The following is a 25,742-nucleotide window of genomic DNA, read 5'->3' as shown; positions in this document are numbered from 1 at the left end:
AGGAGCAACAGTGCGTAGCACACGCTTCTTGATTAGTCCGGGGTTCGAGCCCGTCACCACCAAATACGGAGAATGCGGAAAGGTCAGGGAATGACCACCGCATATTCCCGGAGCAATATGGCCTTAGTTGCTAATGCTCCTAAAAAAAAAAACCAAACCAACCAGATCTAACAGCCTCCTGTGGTCTTCCGTCAAAAGGATATCAGAAGAATTTTGATTAATCTTGATGCTAAGAAAGCTCCAGGTCCCAATGGTATTTCTCCATTTGTTCTCAAAACCTGTGCTCCTGAACTTACTTCTGTTCTTTGCCGCCTTTTTTCACTTTCTTATTCCAGAGGTGTTTTTCCTTCTGCTTGGAAATTTGCTCATATCCAGCCAGTTCCTAAAAAGGGTGACAAATCCCTCCCATCCAATTATCGTCCCATTGCAATTACTTCTAGTCTTTCTAAAGTAATGGAGAAATCAATTAACTGCCAACTCTTAAACTACCTAGAAACCTTCCGTCTGATCAACGATCATCAGTATGGATTCCGTCAGTTTCGATCGACTGGTGATATTCTGGCTTATGTTACCCATTTATGGACTAATTCAATGGAAAGGTTCGGTGAAACACAAGTACAGTAAACCCCCGCTATTCGCGGGGGTTACGTTCCTGAGAAATGCCGCGAATACTGAGTTATGGCTCCCATAGTAATAAAGCATTTGTTACAAGTTCCAAAGTATGAAATATATAAGAAAAACTAGTCTAAAATTTTGTCTATGTATGTATTATATGTACCTTCATAATATGACTATGTACATAGACAGTACATAGTGAAATGCAAGCATATGGCATCGAAATGAAAATAAGAAACAATTTAATATTAAATGTAATATTTATTAGAAATTTCAAACAAATGTTTCAAACCAGTGCCTTTGCTAGCTAAAAGTTATCCTGCCAGTGTTATCACCAGTTTTGCTAAAGTGTTGATAAAGGAGTTTTGCCTTTTCACGAATGATGAGTGGACTTAACGGAATTTTATTTTGAGTTCGGTCTTCTATCCATAGATTTAAAGCCTTTTCTGATTTAACATCATGAGTTATAGAGCAAATTTTTGAAGCAATTAGCGCGTTTTCACGGACACTACGGCGGATTTTTTCTTCCGATTTCTAGATTGATCATACCGTTGACTCATTGATTTTATAATGTTTTGCCGCTGAGGAGACACTTTCACCATTAGAAATTTTGTCTAATAACTCAATTTTATTCGCTAATGTCATCACCTTCTTTGATCTTTTCACATTCCCCTTGTTATTTGCAGCCATATTCTTCTACGGGTTAGAAAGAACTTGTCCACAATAAAGTCACTTTCTTCCGTTAAAACACTGAAAAAGTCTGTTTTACACTGCAAAACGGTAGATTTATCACTTTTGTAAGCATATCAATTTATAAATTGATAAATTTATTCAATTTATAAGCATATAAATTAAAAGCAAACGACGAAACCTTCCATGACAAGCACATAACACATACTGAACAAGGAGTAGCGAGAAACATCCACGCCGGGATTTTGTCACCCCACCCACTGAGTGCTGTTTTGACCGGGAAAGAGAATTTTAGCCACACCCATGTTTTTTTATGGCGGAAAATGTTCACGGCGCTTTAAAATTCACATTTTTTTAGGTTTCATTTTATATTAAATCAGCGACCGCGAATACAGATACCGCGAATAGCGGGGGTTTACTTATTGTTCTTGACATCTCAAAGGCTTTTGATCGTGTTTGGCATAAAGGTCTTCTAAACAAGCTTCCATCTTATGGTTTGCCAACTGTTTTTAGTAATTGGTTATCCAGTTTTCTCTCTGATTGCTCACTGAGGGTGATGGTAGATGGCTCTCTGTCTTCTAACTTCTCCACTAATGCCGGTGTACCCCAAGGTTCATTTCTTTCCCCCACTCTTTTCCTCTTGTATATTAATGATCTTCTTCCATTGACTGGAAATCCTATCCATAGTTTTGCCGATGATAGCACATTGCATTCCACTTTCCATTTTGAGAAACCTTGTCCTGCTCAATCAGCTTCAACTTCTCGAAAATCTGTTACCAATTCCTTAAATGCCGATCTTCAGGTAATTCTCCAGTGGGGCAAAGACAACTTAGTTGATTTCAACCCTTCTAAAACTCAGTCTTGTCTTATATCTCACAAAAAAGGATTCTTCTGCTCCTATGCTTATCTTTATTGATACTCCGATTTCTAGGCAAAATGATATATCTCTTTTAGAGATTACCCCGACTTCTAATCTCGCTTGGCACAAGCACATTACAAATATTGCTTCCTCTGCATCTAAAAAACTTGATTTTCTCTTTCGCTCTCGCCTTACTTTTCTTCCAAACAGCTGCTCACTCTGTGTAAATCGCAAATCCGCCCTGCCATGGAATATTGTTCCCACATCTGGGGTGGTGCCCCCAAACCTCTCTCAGGCTTCTTGATTCCATTCAGAAGAGGGCAGTTAGGTTAATTAATGATTCGTCTCTAACAGAGTCTCTCCACTCGCTTTCTCTTAGATGTACTGTTTCTGCTGCATGCCTCTTCTACAGATACTTCCATGGGCACTGTTCTTCTGAATTGGCTTCTGTAATTCCCTCTCTCTCCTTCAAAACAGTCCGAACACGTGCCGCCAACAGCCAACATCCATTTACTGTCCAACTTCAAACCCACAGAACCAACTTTTCATCTTCCTCATTTATTCATTCAACTGCCGTTTTCTGGAACAACCTTCCTTCATACGTATTTCCTGAAAATTACAGTCTACGGAAGTTCAAGACCAGTGTCAACAAATATCTTCTTTCGTCTTCTCAACCTCCAACCCAAGCACAGTACTAAGTACTATAGGTTCTAATACCTCTCTTGTTTGGGGTTCACATAAAAAAAAAAAAAAAAAAGCATTAAAAACATTATCAGGAACATTTTCAGAAAACTGTAGACCCATACAAACCGATAATCATTTCTTCGTGAGCTGGCTTTTCTACGGGTTGTTCTGATGCATCATCGTTAATTTCTTCGTGATCATGGTCGCGTTTAACACTGTTCAGCAGTATTTCATCTTCATTTGGATGTTCTGCTGTGATCTACATAAACATAACTATCCAGTGTTATTTCATTTTTGGTGATTCCAGACGATTCGAATAATGTCCAAAAGTTTTTCAGTTGTGAAAGGGGCAGTTCATCTTGTTCGTCCAGTCGTTGTTTGACTTCTATATTCAATGCAAATCCCTCTTTCGAAAAACAATTTTGAATAGTGTATTTGGTGACATTGTTTGTCCAAACTTTTGCCAGTTCAGAGATGCAATCTCTAAGGTTAATTGTAACCTCCAAGTTTCTATTTTCTGATAACGCATTGACAATCTTCATTATTATTCTCTTTCGATAATGAAATTTAAAATTTTTAATAATGCCTTGGTCCATTGGCTGGAGTTTTGACGTTATGTTTGGTGGTAAAACAACTTTGCACTTTTAAGTTTGGCAGAAATACTGGCAGGATGTGCCGGACAGTTGTCAGTTACCAACACGATTTTCTTTTTTCTTTTGTTATACGCTTGTCTAGTTTTAATATCCATTCTTCAAAAATATCACTTGTCATCCATGCTTTTTTATTAAAAGGTGTGGTTAACTTCCAAAGATTTTGTGCCTCTAAAACATCTTGGGTTTTTTGATATTCCGATGACTAAAAGTCTTAATTTTTCACTTCCTGTCATATTTGCTCCAACTAGCACAGTGATTCTTTCTTTGCTTTGTTTTCTGCCAAAACATTTATCATCCTTAAAAGCAATGTTCTATTCGGTAAACATTTAAAGAATAAACCCATTTCGTCAGCATTAAAAACATCCTTACGTTCATATTCTTCCAATATCTTCTTTAAGGTATTGTTCCTCCAACAGTTGCAATCTTCTTCGCTTACATTAACACTTTCTCCACAAATAACCTTTTCCACAATTCTGTGGTGCTTCTTAAATTTATCCAGCCACCCAGTGCTCGCATTAAATTCTGTATGTCCAAAGGACTGTGCAAATTTCAGAGCTTGTTGCTTAATTATTAGGCCCGATATTGGGATATTCTTTTCATGTATCATTTGCACCCATTTTAGAACAGCTTTATCAACATCTTCGTATATACACAACTTAATTCTCTTGTCTACTCCTCCTTCAATTACATTTAAAATGATTCTCGTTTTTTTTTAAAATCGTAGATAAACTGCTTGCAGATATGCCATATTTCTCTCGCAACATCTTTTTTCTTAAAACTCTGGTTTTAAGAAAAAGATATCATAACAATCTTTGCTTTATCATTAATACTTAAACACTTTCTCTTCGACATTGTTGCCGCAATTGTAAAAATTACTGGACTGCAGCTCTTGCCGATACATACGCCGCAAACTTCGCTGCGCTGGCCATATAGTGAATTGTTAGTACAGATACCGCCTACTCAATGACATTCGTTTGCCAATTCAACAGTATCACTCCCTTTGAAGAAATATACAACTTTGTGAATTTCTTTTATTCTGCTTTCATTCATGTATACACGAAAGAAAATCTATGATTAATGTATGCTGTATGTTACTTTTCAGAAAAAAATAATAATAAAATACAAGAGCATATAGCCTATGTGATTGATGACGAACGAAATTAAAAAAAAAAAAAAAAAAATCATGAAAACCATCTACTGGGAGTCTAGTTAGATGAGAACGGACATATCATATAATGATTGACATGAAGGTCAAGTGGTACAATTGAGGTGAGAAGCGAATGTCACTCAGTAAGCATTACTAAAAACTGACTGTGGTAGCATTCTATGTATTGCCGCCGCAGCATGCTAAAGGTTTACCGCAGCGAATTTCGTTTTCCCCTGAGCCAACATCAATTTACAAATCTACTCTATTTATTGTAAAGTTTACAACCACTTTTAAGAAACCCCATTTGGTTTAATAACTGTAACAAAAATGAAACAAAGACCCTCCTACGGGCGTCAATGGCCACAAGTGTTCACTAAAAGGATGATTATTTAATTCCAGATGCTAATGCGCGATTTCGGAAGGAAGGAGGCAGTATATTTGAGTGGCTGTTTAGCAGTAAATGATTGAAAATCTTCAAAAATGCTTTTACTAATTTTTTTTAAAAATTCGTTATAGAAAGACTAACAGTTTGTTATATGGGGTTAATTTTACATGTAATATCGTTTCAAGGTGCAATGTTTCGCAAAAAAATTCGTAATATTGAGAAATTCATTAAATAGAAGTTCGTAATAGAGAAGTTCCACTGTATATATATTTATTTGTTTATGTTTGTGTGTATTTGTTTATGATCTTTACGAGGGGGGGGCTGAAAAGTTTTTAGCCTAACATATAAAAAAAAAGACAAATAAAAAAATCAAAACTATTTTTATTCAACATATGCTCCCCTTATATCAATGCACTTTTTACATTGGTCCTCCAAGCATTTTAGTCCCTTGGAATAGAAGTCTGAAGTGTGCTCCTCCAACCAGGCCTTGGCTGTACTGATGACGTCATTTGTGGTGTAAAAACACCTTCCTTTTAAAAATTTTTTTGAGATTGGGAATAGATGGTAGTCAGAGGGAGCCAGGTAAGGCAAAGAATGTGGATGGTCCAAATATTTGAAACCCAATTGTTTGATTTTTGCTACTATCTTGTGTGCTGGTGTATTATCCTGAAGGAAGTGATGCCTTTGCTCAATTTTCCATGCCTTTTTCTTTTAATTTTTCCTTTACTTTGTCTAACTGAAATTTTTCGATTTTCGAGTATCATTTCATGAATTTGATTGATGTTTTCGAGAGTTGATGCAGAAATCAGTCTTCCCGACCTTGGAACATCTTCAAGGACAAAACTGTCTCTTTTGAATTTGTCAACCCAATTTTTTATAGTTACATAAGGACGCTGTTCTTTTAGTGTTTTGGTCATATCTTCATATATTGCTTTTTGCAGAAAACCCTTTGAAATGAAGGAATTTTATGATCGCACGGTACTCCACCTTCTCAAACTTGTGATTTTCCCTTGACTCCATTTCTTTATAAAGGCTGAAAAAAAATAATAAAAAAATTTTTTTTCTGGATTTATGGTTTTTATATTTAAAAAGATTGCTGATCACAAATATGATAATTAAATTGGTCAAATATTTTTAAAAATGGGTTGGGCTAAAAACTTTTCAACCCCCCTCGTATATCCAAAAGTACATATGTAAATACTATTCATGCCCAGTTTTTTAAAAGAATGTGAATTAATAATCAGTTTCAAATACAATTTTATTGTATATTACAGTACAGCCATACCTTGCTTTAAATGATCTTGTTTAATGAAAATTCATTAAAGTATGAGTATGTTAAACACCATTTATAACCCAGTTTGAATTAGCCCTTCTGAGTATAATGTAAGGCCATCAATAATACTGAGTTTCGAAAAGATGAGTGCTATAACTGCATGAAAAATGTTTGGTAGAAGCCGTAGCAGGGAATCATAATGTTAGCTGACAGCATCAGATTCAAAGAAGTCAATATAGATGAGCTTCTGGAGTCTTGTAGGGAATGAATGATGAGCCACACAATTTGCACCAAGATCACATGCAGGAGATTGACTGGATGGATGACAAAGATGGACTAGATGAGTTGGTCTTAAAAACCAAAGTTCTCCGGGAAGGATTTGCTCTGATAAATTTGCACCTGATCGTTTTTGTGTAGAAAGACAATGACTGAAAGCACATCTGTGCCATCGGGGAGATGTTATTGCCTGTTACAAAAAAATTGTGTGATGAAGAGGAAGGCGTAGCAATTTGTGCTTGACATTTTCATCTAGAGACTATCTCTTCTGTAGAACTACAGCTAGGAAATTGAATAAGAATTAATTAAGTATTAATAAACATTAATATCAATATTTAATATTTTTGTTTTTCATTTAATGTGTTTTTCAGGTTAACAATGCATTTATCTTAATATTTCACTTTACTTTTCACACTTTCAAAAGGGCGACCATATAAGGAAAGACTCCAATTATGTTGGCTAGAGCTTCGCAACCAGGCACCTCAGAGGTGATCTGATTGAAGTTTATAAGTCTCTAAGAGGGTTCAGTAAAGTGAATGAAGGCTGAATTTTCACCGTTATAAAGAATTGTAGAACTACGAGGAATAAATTCAATATTACAGGAGAAAAGATTTAGACTAGATAGTTGAAAGTTTTATTTTAGCCAGCAAATATTGAGGAGGGAAGTAGATAATTTGTATTTTCTTATTTACCCATTTTTTTTTTTTTTCTCCTTCCAGCTAGTGCAGCAAAACCCTGTGGCTTCCTTAACTATATAACTATTACTGTTGACATAATGTATTTATGACCGTGCTTAGCACAGAATTATCAGGGAACTTCTTGTCACATAAATCAAGTTATGACTGTATGGCACAATTGAGACAATTATTTTTCCAAAATGTCTTACGTTCTCTGTTCATTCTGTGATTTAGACAGTCCATACTACCTGCTGACTGGGCTAGCCAGGTGGGTAAAGTGCCTGCCTGGCAACCCTAAGGTATCGGGTTCGAATCCCACCTCTGGCCTGGATCAGAGTAGAAAATGCAAAAACCTTGGGAGGTGCAATATGGCCACAGAAGCCGATGCACCAACAACTAACAAAAAAAAAAAAAAAAACAGTCCATACCACATACCTCACACTGTGGGTCAGAGGCTAACAGAAAGTGATCATGATTGACTGGTTAATTTCTAAGGATGTTTTGGTTGTTTTTGTTTATGTAGGTATTATAAAATTTCATACAACTGAACACTGTCATCAACTGAAGTCTGAAGATAATAGATGAGTTGCTATAATTGACTAGAGGAGTCAGCTAATGCCATCCCATAGTGTGCTTTTCCACCAGCATAGCATTGCAGTTTTTCATTGTTAGTCACTGTTGTGACTAACATTTTATTTATTACAACACTAAGTAGTGTTGTAATAAATTGTGTCGCAATTAAGTACTTGTTTATAAAATATGCGTAGTCAAATATTCTAGCCACAAATCTTTATTACTTTAATAATTGAAATGATTAATGAGATAAGTATAATAATTATACAACCAGCTATTTTATTTAAAGAGGTGGGGAGAGATTATAGGTTCTTGCTCTACCCTTCCATAGCAAGCAGTTGATCTTAGTCGTTTGGGTACTTCAGATCACAATTTGGTGACAGTCTCTTTTCCAACAGGTCTGTCCTTTGGCCATTCACAGCCTTATGTCATTTGGCATTATAAGAACTATTCAAGGCATGGGGAGAAGGATCCCATGGGGAAAAAAAAAGTTCCAAAATCTGCCACTGTACAAGAGGAAAGACATGACAAAGTACCAACAGATACATAACTAAGACAAACCTTAATGAAATTATAAATTTTTATTTGTGTTCTTTGCAAAAAAAAAAAAAAAAAAAAAAAACACAGAGAGAAACTGAATTGCATTAAAATTTTAAATCCAAACTAAAAAATAATACACTTAAGGGAGCAGAAAATTTGCATAAATCTAAGTTAATTTAATTATCCCAGCAGCAGAGAGCTATAAAGACAATGCAAACATCGCAAGTGTATTCCATAAGTTTACTGTTAATAATGCATCTCAGTCTGCCTGATTGTGCTTTAATTGCGAAGTTCTTCTAGTTAACGAATCCAATGCAGCAGCTGCTCTGTGTGAATTTAGATGCTGTAAGAAGGTCCTTTATCAGCTTTGGCAATTACAAGGATGATTAACAAATTTGAGGAAACTGGATCCTTTGTTGTTAAGCCTGGAAGAGGAAAGAAGCCTGTTTCACCTCAGGTAGCAGAGGAAGTTGCAATGGCTATCGTTGACTGATCCATGGATACAGCTGCTGGAACTAGTAGCAGCGCACGGGGAGTAGTGAGGCAATTGGATGTCCCATATTCCACTGTGTGGAAAATTCTTTGGAAACTAATTTGCTATTATCCATACAAGATCAGTATCACCACCAGCAGCTGCAAAGAGATGATCCTGAAAAACGAATGGCATTTGCTCTAACGTTTTTAGCCAAAATGGAAGTGGACAGTGCTTGGCCATGGAACATTCTTTGGGGAGATGAGGCCCGTTTTTAACTCGATGGGACTGTCAACACTCAAAACTGGCAAATATGGGCTTCAGAAGCACCACATTCTATTCAACAAATTCCATTGCACTTGCCAAAAATCACCATCTGGTGTGATGTGACTTCCAAATTTCATCCTAGGGCCATACTTTTTCGAGAAATTGCACCCAGCAGGAGCAGCCACCTGTTCCATTATATCAGAAAGATATCACTTGCTGAGCAGTTTCATTATTCCTCAACTGCAGCAAAGAGGATGCCTGGATGAGACAATTTTTATGCAAGATGGGGCTTCTCATATCACATGACTAGTACAGCAGCTTCTCCTGCATCACTTTACTGCAGAAAGAGTCATTAGTCGTTTGTTTCCCATTCCATGGCCACCACGTTCGCCTGACCTTACACCGTGTGATTTTTGACTGTGGTCAATGTCTATTGAGGAAGTGTCCCTAACCTGGCTGTCTTAAAGGACAATGTAACACAGTATGTGCGGAACATTACTCCAGAGATGTTGCATTCTGCAGTTGAGCACACTATGCAATTTCTGGTCCAGAACAATGGTAATCACATCGAAAACCAACTGCACCATCAGCGACATCATCGACCATCGGGAGTAAACTGTGAGTGAGTTTGGAGCTGTGAAACCATTTCCTCTGACAGTTTAGTTCTGTTTTTGTGCAGAGAGCACAAATAAAAATTTAATTTCATTAAGGTTTATCTTAGTTATTTATTTGTTAGTAATTTGTCATGTCTTTCCTCTTGTACAGTGCCATATCCCTAATTGGCAGATTTTGGAACTAATTTTTTTTTTCACGGGATCCTTCTCCCCATGCCTTGAATATTTTACTTACTAATTTTGGTGGCATTCTGCTTATTACTTAGAGCTACAGAGAGATCTGAATAGGGATATTTTAATTATGGCCACCCTACCTACACACACACACAGTTGGACCTCTATATAATGAAATCGATTGTTCACTCAAAAAAATTTGCTAAACAGAAATTTTGTTATAAAGAAATATGACCTTTTCAGCAATGAAAAATACTGTAATTCAACATTCAGAAATATAGTAAAAGATGGGAAATAAATCAGAAACAAGTGAGAATTAATAAATTTTTTAAATTTTTAAAAGAATTAATTTATTATGGTATCAGGAAAAATGGATCAGCCACATAGAAAGAATGAACCCAGACCGGATCCCAAAATTAGCCTTTAACTACAAACCTACAGGCAAGAGAGATGTGGGTCGACCAAGACAACAATGGCAAGATCAAAACCACCTCCAAGAGCTACAGTGGAACAGGTCTTAAAAGACCTAAGCCGGACCAAGTTCATGATGATGATGACGATACATATTAAGAAATGACAACTTACATGATGCATACAATATATTAGTATACTTTAAGAATTTTTTTGTAAAATATTTAGTCATTTTTTTTGTTGTACACTGGATTTTACTGTTCATCGTTCATAAAAATGTTATACACTCAAATATATTTTCTTCATACTGAAGTCCTCAATGCAAAGTTTCAAATGCTGCCAACATACCATGTTTGGAAGGGTTAATATTGCCCTCATTTTCATCCAACTCATCGTCAATATTGTCATTAATTCTTTGAAAACTGTCTACAATGTTGGAGTCACTCCAATATTCAGTTACCATGACATGATTATCAACTCCTAAAAATTTGTCAAGAACAATTTCTCCACTGATCAAACCTCTCACTTGGAGTTCTTCCCAAGGTTGCTCAATATCTTGTAGTAGTTCATACCTCTCATTGCTGTTAATTTGCATATTAGCAAAACCTCGAAACAATTCTTAATTGTTGTTTCTGTCACATCTTGACTCCACACTTTCTCCAACTCTAATAAATATTCACGTCCCCAAAATCTATAACAGAATCTATAGGTTGGTTGGTTTCTATTCTCGCTATAATTTTTTTCAGTATGCATCTTTGGTATTGTATTTTCAAATCCTTGATAATGCCTTGAGTTGCAGTTTAGATGAGATATTTGGAGGGAAAAAAACAAGCTTCACACTTGTAAGTTTCAAAATTGCTGAATGAAGATGGGCAGGGCAGTTGTTGACAATCAATGCGATTTTTCTGTTTTCTTTCATCTCGTCTTTCCATCAAAATTTAAAATCTATCTACTGTTCAAAAATTTCACTTGTCATCCAAGATTTTTTTTTGTTGTAGTCCAAATCTAACAACTTTACTCCTTTGAAACATCGGGGTTGTTTTGCCTATTACCAAAAGTTTGTTTTTCATGACCAGCCATATTTGCACTAACGAAGACTGTAATTCTCTCCTTACTATTTTTACCACCTAAGCAAAAACACTAACCAGAACACTAACCTTTAAAAGTCAGTGTCTTGTTTGGCAAACATTTAAAAAAGAGACCTGTTTCACCAATGTTGAATATGTCTTTGGGCTAGTAATCATCCATAATTTTTTTTTTCAAAACTTTCTTTCCAATGGGTACAGTCTTCTTTGATTACAACTCCACTTTCACCAAAAATAACTTTTTTGAGTAAGCCATGCTGCTTTTTTAATTTGTCCAGGCAGCCAGCCACAACTGGCTTGGAAAGTTTTATGTCCCAGAAAAGATGCATACTTCATATCCTTTTCTTTTATTAATGGCCCTGATATCAACATGTTTTGGTCTTGAATCAACTTCACCCACTTAAAAATAGCTTCATCTACATCTTCATCCAGACATAATTTTGCACGCTTATGATTGGCTTCTGTTTCCTCAAACAGTTTGAGAATCAGGGTTGATATGCTGTTGGCAGGGATACCAAATTTAAAATTTTTTTTTTTTATCAACCTGATCGACAAGGATCTTCTCTTAGACATTGTAAGTTTACTTGCACAGCAGCTTAAACAAAACTGATTTAGGGACCACTTGTACTTATCATGTAAACAGAGACAGGTGAAAGTGTGAATGACTCATTTCTGCAAAACAGCAGAGAAATTCTGGGATATAGGAAAATCACTCTCTCTCTCCTAATTCTCCAATAGGGTGCTTACACTAGAAAACAGGTTGACCAGAGCCAATTTCCACGTGCCATTGGCTGTGGACACATAGCAGTTTACGAGCGCAACGTCTTGGTTGTATAGGTTTTATGGGCACCACTAAATTGTGGAATGTTTTGGCTCTTAATTTGTGCTCTTAAGAATTAAACCTTTTAGCTCTTAAAAGCTAATGTGATTAATTTTTAATCCTTTTAGCTCTTAATTCGTGTTTTCTACAGCATCAGCTCTATTTCCTAAAGGCCAGAGGTGCCAAAAATGCGTACCCAGGTCTTGAAATTAGTTTGTTAAATGAAAGTTTTCTTCATTATACAGAAACTATTTTCAATGTAATGACCAAGGCGAAATCAAAAAATTTGCTAAATAGAAAAATTCACTATATGGAAGTTTATGTTAAAGAGAGGTCTGACTGTATATATATATATATATATATATATATATACATACACACACACACACACACATACACACAGGGTGTCTAAAAAATACATGGCATAACTTCAGGAATGAGTTCCTCATATGTAGACAATAAAAATATTTTATATCAACATAGTTCGGAAATGCTTGGTTCCCAAGTTATTAACCGGAACGTCTTATCACCCGCAGGTGATTTCCTTCATCACAAAGTACTGACAGAATCTGGTGGTTTTCCATTCCGACCATGTACTCAAATCAGGAGCAAGCGGATATGCACTTTATGTACGGTTTGGCGGACAGCAATGCCTGGAGGCTCGTCATTTGTACCACGAAAGGTTCCCAGAACGATGTCCAGGAAAATGTTTGAAGGTACCCATTGCCGCCTTTGTGAACATGGGACCTTTACACCTCGTGCTGCCGACAGAGGACGACCAGGAACTACAACTCCTGAAGTAGAGGAGGAAATTTTGGATGTTGCGCATGCCACTCCTGGAATCAGCACATGCAGAATAGCAATGCAACTGGCTGTTTAACGTTCGACTATTTGGAGAGTGTTGCAAGAACACCAACTGTATCCGTACCATCTGCACGGGTACAGGCCTTGTCACCAGCAGATTACCCTGTACGAGTAATGTTCTGCCAGTGGTTCTTGCAGCAGTGTGGTGCAACTCCTCACTTTCCTGCCTTAGTGATATTCATAGATGAAGCACAGTTCATACGAGACAGAATCCAAAACTTTCATAATCAGTAGGTATGGGCTGAGGAAAACCCACATGCAATTCTTCCATCACATCACCAACAGTGGTTCAGCCTCAAAATCTGGGCGGGTGTTTTTGGTGATAAGTTATTTGGGCCCTATGTACTTCCAAACAAACTCACAGGGCAGGTGTACTTTCTGGAAAACAGCATGCATGATTTCTTGGGCAACATGCCACTGATCATTCGTCAACAAGCACACTTCATGCACGATGGCGCTCCCGCACATTTCAGCTACCTAGCCCACAATTACCTGAATCGAAGGTTTCCTGGTTGGCGGATAGGTAGAGGTGGACCAACTTCCTGGTGCCTCCACTTTCACCTGATTTAAACCCATTAGATTTCTTCTTGTGGGGCCCAAATAACTTATCACCAAAAACACTTTATGCTTTATCCATAGCATATGTAGTACTTTACATTTGTCAATGTTAAACTTCATTTGCCATCTCTCAGCCCATCTGCTCAACCTTTCCAGATCCTGTTGCAGCAGCATACTGTCATTAGTGTTCTTAACAACCCTGCCAACCTTTGTATCATCTGCAAACTTAGACATTAAGCCTGATATACCATCATCAATATCATTTATAAATACAGAAAACAACAATGGACCCAACACTGAACCCTGAGGGACTCGCTAACAACATTAGTCCACTAAGAGCAGTGTCCATTGATTACCACTCTCTGTCTTCTCCCAACTCAACCATCCCTTTATCCATAGCAGCAATTTGCCTCCAATGCCACACTGCTCCAATTTGTGCAGCAGTCTTCCATTTTGTGGCCAAGATGTTTTGGCTCTTTGAAAATTTCTCCTCGCCTGGTGCACTCTTCACCTGAGTATAGTCAGTTCAGGGTACCACCAGGGGACTGCCTGGTGGTACCTGCCTGCTTCCTTGGTTTTTTCTGTGGGATAGACAGGTTTGCTGTTTTTGTTAAAATGTTTGTCATAGTCAGTGCTTGCTTGTCCGGGCTACAGTTGCCTGATCTAGACCACTCATTTTCCTGTTTTTGCAGCTCAGTTGCTGTATGTTCTGCAAAAATATGCCAGTTTGCCTTTTAAGGTTATACCTTTTGATATCCAACAAGGAGTGTTGTGTTGTTTGTAATTGCCTGTTTAGTTTGAAGGTGATGGCTCAATGATCTCATGTGGTCCAGGCTGGCTGGACATAGTAGTCTGTAATTTTATAATTTATTGAATTGGTGGCAAGAGTGATATCACTGTCACTCTCCCGCATGGTACTGCTAAAAGTTGATAAGTTATTAGATTGATTTATCACTTGAAAGGGTGAGATGGCTATAAAATCTGATAATATCTGGCCATTGTGCATAGCCTGCTCTGTCTTCTGTGTGGCTGTGCTATAGGGCTGACTGGCAGCTGACATCAGCACACACTATGATATTTGCAGTAGGTAACAAATTTATAACTGCTTGTAAGTAATCTATAGTAAGGTTTATGTCTTCACCTGATCTTGCATAAAGAGATATAATATAGAACTGTTCTACTGCACTGGTGATATGGGCACACTGCCACTGGGAAGCAGAGGTGACTCACCTTTGTGACTGTGAGCTCAGTATTTTTAACTACTGTTGCTGTAGAAGGGACACCTGAGGTGTATTCTATTATTTTATAGCCTCTTGGGTATCCCTGAACTGTACCCATATGTGTGTAGGGCTGGAGCACCAAGATCTATATTATTTTCTTCTGATTTGAGTTTGATCTGATCTGCAACAGCTCTTGCTCTCTGAGCATTCAATTGGATGCGATTTAGAGCCCTAGTCACATTCATGTTTTCAGTCTGGCTCATAGTTGGTCCTAGATTGTATGTTTTACCATTTTTTTTATAATGGGCATTTATCATCCCTGATACTATGTGCATAGTCAGTCAGTTGTGCTGCCTTGCAGGTAGCACATTTTGGCTGCTGAGACTTATTTTTGCAATTTTTGTAATCGTGGCCAGCTACTGCACAGTGACCACAGACAGGTTCTTTCTGACTGCAGTCTCTGGCAGTGTGACCATATTTATGGCAGTTAAAACATCTGTGGATAGGGAAATGTTCCCTAAATCTATGACTGGTCCAGCATGGATTCTCTGTTGTCCCTGCAATACCTTCCAAATTTTCTGTCTAATTTCTGCAATTATATTGAACTGTCCATTCCTTTCATTTTTTGTTGCCCTTTTCAGCAGGAATCAGCAGCAAATTCATCTGTCATATCATTGTTAAAGCTTTTGAAGTATACGTCCAGCTTGAATTCTTTTTCTATTACTGACACAGGTACATTAAAGATTATAATATTTGGGATTTTTCCTTTTGGTTTTTCAGGGAGCAAGCCCAGTTTTTCAACCTTAGGATGGTTTACTGTTTTTCTTAGATCTTCTTTGCTTGCTACCTCGATCAGGACTCCATTATTTCTAATTTTTTTGCATGTTGTTTACCTTTATTTCTCTCAGATGAGGCCTCAACTTTGTTTCCACTGTGTCCTTAACTGCCTCACTGTTTTTATGGTTAGAGTCACTTTTTGCTTTTAGAATAATAATGTTGCCTTCCTTGTTTATATTAGGTTACTTAGCAACTATTTGTTTAGCTCTAGTTATGTCCTGTTTGCCATTAACTTTTTTGGCTTGAGCATAGGTTAATGTTTTCATTGTTTTACTGTTGTTCTTCTCCTCAGTTGTAATCTCTAATTTTGTTTTTAATACTTGGTTCTCTGTGTTTAATTCAATCAGGCTCTGCTCAAGCAGTGACCAACAAAATTTAACCCCAGGGGCTCACATCTGGTGAGCATGGGCTTGGCACACCCAGGGTCCTGAGCTGGATATCATCATTCTTCTTTTTCTTGGTGATTCCCTTCTGATTCTTGTTCTCTCTCTCTCTCTCTCTCTCTCTCTCTCTCTCTCTCTAGGTAATTCAGAATTTTTTTTTTTTTGCCTGGTGCAGCATAAGCTTAGGCTTCCTTGTACCATATGCTAATGATAATAATAATAATAATAATTCACTATCTGCAGCCTAATTGCAGAAGTAATCCTATTGGTTTACTTGTGCATGTATTCTTCTAGATAACTCTGGTTTCTTTTGCCTGTTTGATAGGGTCAATCAAATTTGTTAATTAGTCTAGTTTAAGTTCTTCTTCTGTCTTTTGTTCCAACTCTGGAGTTTCTCTAGTTTCTTGATTTTTGCCTTTCCTGGCCTTCGTAATACTGAGGAGGCTAGAAGGACAGTTATCTAGTTCATTATTATTTTCTTCATTATTAGTGGCTTTCTCCATGAGCACTCTTAACTTCATTTTCAGAGGAGTCTTTTAGGTCATTGTTCAGGATTTCGTCATTATTTGATTTTTCAGCAAAAATTTCTGAATTAAATACACTTTCATAGCAATAAGTCGATTGCAGATGTTTTAAGTAATGATTTGAAGTACTTATTTCCAGTGTAGGCCCACTAGAAGTCAAAAATCGTGATTTTCAAGTATATTTATATCTAAAAATATACTTTGTTTATATTGAAGTTTTGGTGTTCTGTGTCATGTATTTCTTGAGTGGAGCTGTGGTGTTATTATGACAGCAACATAAAGGCAGGTTGCAACCCTCAATATCGTCCTGTCACTGAGGATGGAAATATGTAACTGTTTCTGAAACTGTCAGTGATAAATAAATTTATTACTTTTTGATAACATAGTGTAATTTGTGTTCTTTACTATTAATGCTAAGTTTTTACCTATGTACTACCCATATATGTGTTATAAATTGAAATCTTTAAAAAAAGGTGGTGTCTATAAATTTACATTTAGTAATTTAGTAATTTTTATTTAGCTCTTAATATTACAGAAGTAAATTTACATATCATCATTCACAATTAACTTAAATTTGAAAGTTAATTTATATTTTTATGCTCTGCCAACCAAGAGACAAAGAGTAATCTGTCATGATGCAAAAATTAAGGATTGAGACTCATCATCTGCAGAGGTAGTTATTTTCATGGTTAGGTGGAATATTAGACATTTTATGATCATTCCCAATGAAAGTGCTTTTCCATCTATTAGAATTAGACACTTGATTAGACAGACTTTGTTTAGCATTAAAAGACAAAACACAGAGTTATGATGTAGCTGGTTTTATGTTTTAAGATGTCTATTTTTGTAATTATAAATTTTATTTTTCTGTAATTGTATTTAATTTTTGTGTGTATGTCTTGTACACCAATTAAACTTTTGATATAAATTTTTATAGATATTTCAGTGCAAATTGCATATATTTTTTGCAATTGAAGTGTGTGTGTGTGTGTGTGTGTGTGTGTGTGTGTGTGTGTGTGTGTGTGTGTGTGTGTGTGTGTGTGTGTGTGTGTGTGTGTGTGTTACCATTTATCAGTTTGAACACTTAACTGTTTGTAGAGGTTTTATCCATTTGTTTATTGCAGACTGCTTGGCATTTTCTTGCAGTAAACCAGCAATTTGATAAAATCTTTTTACTAAAAAACACATCACTTTCTCTAAATCTATTTTCTGCAACCAAAATCAGTTCTGCTTGTAAAAATATGTCATTTAAAGTGGGACATTTTTTTTTTTGTATTGCTTAATTTACTTGAATGTTTAGATTTTATAATAATTTGTAAGCAGTATTAAAATATTTAGTATAAAACTGTTTACCTATTAACCAATTAAAGCCAAATTTTTAAAATATTTCAGAGAGCAGACAGCTAAATTATCAGCTTCAGTTACATCAGTTAACTCATCTTCAAGCCAGCAACAGGTGATTCCTCCATCCTCAACAGAAACAACCATTTCATCAGAATCAAGTCCTGCTGGAAGCTCTTCTACCCTTCAGCTACCCACACCAGCTGTTACCACTGTAACAGATGTTTCTGTCTCTTCTCCTACAGCCGCTACCACCTCTATAGGAATAGTGACTGCTAGTACTGTAACTGCTACTACTGCTGCCACTACTACTTCCACTACTGCTGCTGCTTCTATTGCCACCATTGCTGTTGCTTCTACTACTGCTGCTGTTGCTTCTACTATCACTACTGCTGCTACAACTATCACTACTATTACTGCTAGTACTACTGATGTTACTACTTCAGCAACAACTGCTATTAGTACTGTTCCTCTTATCAGTACGTCTACTACTGATATTACTAGTGCTGTTACTGGTTCACCATCTGCAGCTACTGTTGCTGAAACACCTAGTGCTGTTTCCACGGCTGCCATCATTACTGATACTACTTCTACTGCTCTTGTTGCTACTACTGCTACTATTGCGGCAGTTGCTACTACTGCTGTTACCCCTACTTCTACTACTACTGCTGTCACAATTGCTACTGCTGTTGCCACCACTCCTATTACCATTACTCCTGTGGTTTCATCTCTCACTGTTACTGCTGCTAGTACCACCACTACCATTGCAGCAGCTACTGTAACCACTATAGCTAATACCCTTTATATTGGTTCTCCAGCTGCTGTCATTACTTCTTCTACCAATTCCACAGTTCCTGTTACAGTCAATTTAGAACCAGCTACAGTTGCCCCTGACCAAGGACAAGAAGAAGAAAATAAGTAATTCATGAATTATATATAGTTTCTGTTTATTCATATTAATTGTCAGATTAGAAAAAAATTATTTTAGTCTTACTCCAGATTTTTTGAATTTAAATTTATATTTTTCTTATATGGTAGAATAGAGAGTAACGATGAAGAGTCACCTGATACTACTGCTAAGCCTATTGTTTTTAGAGATAAGAAAGAGGCCATTGAAGCATTTAAGGAATTACTGCGTGAAAAGGTAGTATTATATGTACCAGTCATTTCACCATAATGGTTATTGAAATATTTATATATTTGATCTTAAAATTGCATATTTTTTCTTATATTACATTCCAGCAAAGTGTCACATTAAATATTGTATGAGAGAGGAAAGCTGTCCTCATAAATTTGATATTGGATTATTCAAAATGCAATGTATTTTGAAGTCACTACCATTCCCTGACTAACAATCTAGGGTTTTATGTGCATTTTAAAACAGATAATTTGAATTATATCTACATTAAAATTTGAAATATGAATAGCTTGTCTAATTCAAAAAGACTGCCAAAAAAACAAATACAGATACATTGTTATAATGAAATTGAATGGAGCTATAACAAGCATTTGATACTCTATATATAGTATTGTTAAACAGTATGTCACCTTTGAATTTTACATTTCTACTCACTTCCTCCAGAATTGTGTGCAGAACCATGAGGAATTTACATACTTCTAACTCACACTACAAGTGAACATGTAATCAGTATTCAGTTCATGCCACTAAAACCAAAATGAACTGTGGTTGCTAATGCTGCAAAACTTATGATTTCTCAAGGCAGGTATTGCACATCTTTAAGTCACCACATGTATGTGCTCAATATGAAAGAATGACAATGAATGCATTTTAGAGAAAAAATACCTTCTCATTGGAAGGTAAAAAAAAAGAACTATTCTTAACATGTTCGCTGCCATCTATATTTGAGAGAGAGCATCCACTGTGCTGTAATTTTCAGAATGTTGAAAAACAAACATTCTGCCATCCTTAGAATTCTGAAAATTTATAAATAATAGTTGAAAAGTAAAAGTTTGGAATTCATAATGAAATCAGAACTGTAAATCAGAACAAATCTTAAAATTTTTTAAAAATTTTATTCATGTGCATAAACTAACATCAGTACAACCAAATAAAATAAAACTGTGTGCCAAGTCTATAAACAAAAATTGTGTTGCTGCAAAGAATATGCCAATATTGAGTAGTTGTCAATTTCTCTCTTTCAGTGTTATCCCTTATTCACCAAACTTCATAATATAGCACAAACTGCTCTTTCATTGTACAGTTATATAAGCTGATAGAATGCTTGCATGAACCAGGATCAAGTTTTTTTACTTTATAAAAGCTGTGAGTGGAGAGATAAAAAATGCTCACTGTGTGGGTATAGCTGGAAAAATGTACAGTTGATTAGAATTGTGCAATTTTACCTTGGTTGTGTGAAATTAAATCTGTTTTTTACGTTCGTAAATTAAGTTGCTATTTATTGGAATAGATCAACCATAAAAGTTGCTTCAGTTTTCCCTCTCATTTTCAGGAACACTTTCCTGAGCCAAGTTAAAAGATGAAAAATATAAAAAAATTATTACATACCACCTCATTCAAATTGGGCAATTTTACTATTTATGTCTTGCGAATTGGTATGTGTGTATATATCTATATATACACATACACCAATGAGCCAAAACATTATGACCAGTGAGTCGTTATGCAAATTGAAGCAACTGCAGGTGAACTACGGCGTGGATCGGGACACGGTATAAAAAACACCTGACACTGACCTCCATTAATCAGTGTTACTCTTGTTCTTCAGATGGGACAGGCAGCGGACCTAAGGGAGTTTGACAAAGGCCAAATTGTAATGGCCAGATGACTGGGTCAGAGCATATCCAAAATGGCACAGCTGACAGGGTGCTCACGGTCAGCCGTGGTTAGTACTTACTGAAAGTGATCCGAGGAGGGGGGGAACCCACGAACCGCTGGCAAAGTGTCGGATGAGCATGGCTCATCGATTCTCGAGGTGAGCGAAGGCTCTCCCTGATGGTACATGGCAACAGAAGGGTGACCGTGGCTCAACTCGCCAGTAATTGGAATGCTGGTGATGGCAGAAATGTGTCACAACACACAGTACATAGAAGCCAGTTGAAAATGGGGCTGCGTAGCTGCAGGCTGCTCCGAGTGCCTATGCTAACTACAGTTCACTGGCAACAGTGCCTACAATGGGCAAGCAAGCATCGAAACTGGAATTTGAGTGATTGGAAGAAGGTCGTCTGATCCGATGAATCATGTTTCCTTGTTGCATCATGTGGACGGCCGGGTATGTGTGCATTGTTTACCTGGGGAAGTGATGGTGCCTGGATGAACCGTGGGACGAAAACAAGCTGGTGGCAGCAGTGTCATTCTTTGGGCGATGTTCTGCTGGGATACCCCGGGTCCAGTCACCCATCTGCTGGGTACTCTGATGTCTGCTACCTATCTAAACATCATTGCTGACCAGGTACACCCTGTCATAGCAACAGTCTTCCCCTCTGGTGGTGCCGTCTTTGAGCATGCTTTGCCATGCCACACTGCCCTTATTGTTCAACACTCTTTTGCAGAACATGAGGAAGACTTCCAGGTATTGCCCTGACCTCCAAATTCCCTAGACATCAATTCCATCAAGCATCTGTGGTTTGTGTTGGAACAGCAACTCCGATCTGCGGCGTCTCAACTACAGACCTGACAGGAGTTAAAGGATCTGCTGGTTACGTGTTGGTACCAGATACCACAAGACTCATTTAGAAATCTTGTAGCATCCATGCCTTGCCAAGTACAAGCTATTTTGGCTGCACGTGAAGGACCAACATCATACAGTGGTACCTTGGTTTGCGAGCATAATTCATTCCGGAAATGTGCTCGTAATCCAAAGCACTCGTATATCAAAGCAAATTTCCCCATAAGAAATAATGGAAACTCAGATCATTTGTTCCAAAACTCAAAAATATTCATATACTGTAAAAATGATTAATACAAAATACATATATACCTTTTAATATTTAAATTTAATATACATAACGCAATTGAATTTATTAATTATTGGGTGGGACGACTTTGACTGTCACTAACGGAATCACTGCTATCTGTTGACTTTTTATTTTTGTGCGACTTTAACAAGGAACCTATCCAATGACACTTGCTTTTGCCTCCTTTTGAGGATTTCACAGAAATATGACATTGCATTGTCGTTAAACAGATTCATCGCTTGCACTATTACAAAATGAGGAGGCACGCTGGATACACATAAACAAAGCTGCGCGCGTGTAGCAACTGAATAAACAACACCGTAAAGGCAGAGATACACTATTAACACCTCATATTTTACCAAAGCACATTTCTAGGGGTTACTACCATAAAACAATAAAAACAATTTCCAGTTGTGTTCCTGCTAGTGGAATCTGTTATCAACTGGTAGTAAACTCGATCTAATTGCATTTGCGATTATACTGATAGCTGGAATTGTGTTGGTTTTTACGTTATTATGGTGAAATGTGTTTCCCCTTCACCGATATAAAAAACATAAATACATTTTCAGAATCTTCTCTTCATTCCTATCGTGTTGTGTTCGGTTGGGGTGATTCTGCATTCAGCTGCCATTTCTTGTAAACACAAAGGCGAATCATGCATAAGCGAATTCGGTTCGTGTTATATAAGATATCGTTTCCCCTATTTATAAATCGTGTATGATCGAATTTGTGTAGTGTAAACACGTGTTATACGAGGACTGACTGTGCTCGTCTTGCAAAACACTTGCAGACCAATTACTCGCAATCCAAGGTACCATATTAGGTAGGTGGTCATAATGTTTTGGCTGATCGGTGTATGTGTGTGTGTATAGGTGTGATCAAAAAGAGTTTAGGTACTGATTTTAATCTTGAAATTGTGGCATTGTAGTGAGCTGCAACTGCCTCAATGTGTTCGTGATTCATCTGGACAAAGTACTGCACTCACTTGTGCATTTGCAGTGAGTCTGAATTAGGGAAAAGTGCATCAGAAACCCAGAAATGTTAAAAACAGTTTTTAGAGAAGAGTGTGTTGCTTGAAGACTTTTCACTGGCTTGCAAGTTTAAAGAGTCTCTTGTTCATTAAAGTTAATCCTTGTTCATATGAAAGCTGAATCATTCCTGATCAGATCACAAATACAAGTCATGGAACCATTGGTTTTTGAAGTTTAAGGGTGGCCAGAACAAGGATTAACTTTGATGAACAAGAGATCTTCTTTACACTTGAGAACCACTGAAAGGTTTTCAAGCAACACATAGCATCTTCTCCAAAAGCTGTTTTTAACATTCCTGGATTTCTGATCCACTTTTCACCGACTGCAGATACACAGATGATTCATGTAGATGAGTTATGAACATGTCGGCGCCTCCGTAGCCAGGTGGGAAGGAGCACACGCTTCTTGATTAGACCGGGGTTCGAACCCATCACCACCAAATAAGGAGGATGCGGAAAGGTCAAGGGAATGACCACCGCATATTTCCGGAGCAATATGGCCTTAGTTGCTAATGCTCCTAAAAACCAAATAACAAACAAACAAATATGAACATGTCGAGGTAGTTGCAAGTCACTACAATGCCACAATTTCAAGATACAAAATCATTACCTGAACTTTTCTGATAACGCCTATATATACATACATACCAATTCACAGGATATAGAATACATATGTTTTTGAGTCATGATCGGAAAATTCTGTACTAAACCCACCAAACTGCCAACCATACATTTGGTATTTGTATCCAAGAGCTACTCAAAGATCTGAATATGAAGTTAAACATCATCGCCACTTCACCAAGGCAACCTCTACCACCTTGGCATATTCACATGCCAGCACGTGATTTTTCCCTTAAGTGCTGGGGGAAATCTACTCCATCATCCTACTTGCAACTCTATTCAGCATATCAAGCTGAATATTCTGACTTTCTGCCAGTTTATGCAAATGGCTTGAAGTCAGTTTTCTGTGGGATCTGCCACTGTCTTTCCAGGTATTACAATATCTGTGAAGATTCCCCTCATCCCTGAGTGTAGAATCTACACTGCAGAGCTGTATGCTATAGAGTTAGCCTTGGATCACATAGAAATACTTCACCACTGACATTGTATATACTAATTCTCTAAGTTCATTGCAGGCCTCATCAATGATCAGGTACAATCTCCATTCAGTCCTGCTGTGTACAGAAGAGGCTACATATGTTTTAGAATCTAATGTTGATATTTGCTTCTGCTAGATCCCCATCCACATTAGTTTAGAGGAAATGATTTGTGTGACACTGTAACCCAAATCAGCAGTGACCCTGAATAACTCTTGCTCTCTAGTCCCTTATAGAGACTATTAGCAAATAATTCGAAAGAATCTGACTTCCCAGTGGCACGGGCAGACTGCAAAAAAATTATACAAGGTTAAGCCTGTAATTGAAAAGTGGAAATCTAGTCTGCACAGGAATCAGAAAGAGGAGGTTGTTCTACTTGGCTCTGCATAAGACACAGTCATCTTGCACATTCATTTCTGCTGAGGGCTGATGACCCTTCTGTGTGTGAGCACGTGACTCCATTTTAACCACGAAATGCATGTTTATTGGCTGTCCAAAATTTCACTGATGCTCTTTGTCTATGTTTTATCGCTTTTATTTTATCTGATGAAGTCAACACGTCTGAATTTCTTCTATTTTTAAAATGTATAAACTTGTATAACCATATTAGTGGTATACTTGTTTTAAGTTGATCTCTTATTTATTTTTAGACTTTTTTACTGCTTTATACATTTTTCTTCATAACCCATTTGTAGGTTATTGATTTTTAATGCCTTTTATTCTTGGACTTAGCACATCATGGCCTAAGTTATCTATGCACAATTAAAAATCAAAATTCAATCAGTCCAGCAGTACATACTTTGCAAACTACTACCTTGTCATTTCTGAATCTTGTATATTATTTTTTCTTAATTCATATTAAAATATTGCTTATGTATATCAAAGACCATCATTCTGTACTTCTGTGCTTTCCATTCCCCTTCAGCTTCATTAAAAAAAAAAAAAAAACCCTACATATTATAAAATCATCTCTCTCTTTCTCATTGAAAATCTCATTTGAGAACCTTCAGTTGATAGATGCCATGTAAGATCCTAAGTGGTTATAAGTCCCCATTCCTGACCATAGCTTTCAGAACTAAGACCTCACTCATCATTATTCATGTTAGGGAGTTACAGTATGGTCAGACAAGACATGAAATTCTCCGAACATTGTAGACAGGTTGCAAGGAAGGTCCATGGTGTCATATCGATGATTTATCGAACATTTGCTAGTAGAGATTAAGGACATCATAATCCCATTATATAAGAATATTCTTAGACCACACTTGGAATACTGTGTTCAAGTATGGAGACTGCACCTAAAAAAGACATTTAGCTTATTGAAAGGGTCCAAAGATCTCACTTGTCAGATCGGCAAAAGGGCATCCATATGAGGAAAGACTTCGAATGTGTGGGTTGCAGAGCGTGGAAACTAGGCACTTTAGAGGAGACTTCATTGAGGTGTTTAAGACTGAGAGGCAAAAGTAAATTGGGTGAGGACGAAATTTTTAAGGGTATAAATGATTATAAAACTAGAAATTTGGAATTCGAAAATTCCAAAAATAAATGCAAGTTACAGGGGGAGATGTTTAGAATAGATTGTAGGAAGTTTTATTTTAGCCAACGAGTTATAAATTACTGGAATAAGTTACCTACATGAGTGATTGAGGCTGACAGTTTGGGCAAATTCAGAGGCCAGCTGGATAGTTACCTATGGGAGGAGGGAAATGCATACATTGTCTATTTCCTTTTCTTTTA

The 25,742-nt window shown here is 37.0% G+C and overlaps 1 protein-coding gene across 4 annotated transcripts in view; it reads left to right on the top strand.

Annotated features, from left to right (window-relative positions):
• The window catches only part of Prp40 (pre-mRNA processing factor 40), a 434,121-nt gene that overhangs the window by 91,573 nt on the left and 316,806 nt on the right, over nucleotides 1-25,742 (top strand). For all 4 annotated transcript variants that reach the window (XM_090383606.1, XM_090383605.1, XM_090383604.1 and 1 more), the window contains exons 9-10: nucleotides 17,994-18,860; nucleotides 18,981-19,086. In XM_090383606.1, coding sequence (XP_090239732.1) covers nucleotides 17,994-18,860; nucleotides 18,981-19,086 — 973 coding nt within the window. The remainder of the gene's footprint in view (nucleotides 1-17,993; nucleotides 18,861-18,980; nucleotides 19,087-25,742) is intronic.

This window comes from Mastigoproctus giganteus, chromosome 10 (assembly GCF_048544385.1).
Source record: "Mastigoproctus giganteus isolate SK-2022 chromosome 10, ASM4854438v1, whole genome shotgun sequence".
NCBI lineage: Eukaryota > Metazoa > Arthropoda > Arachnida > Uropygi > Thelyphonidae > Mastigoproctus > Mastigoproctus giganteus.
This window is presented reverse-complemented; position numbering and strand designations above follow the sequence as displayed.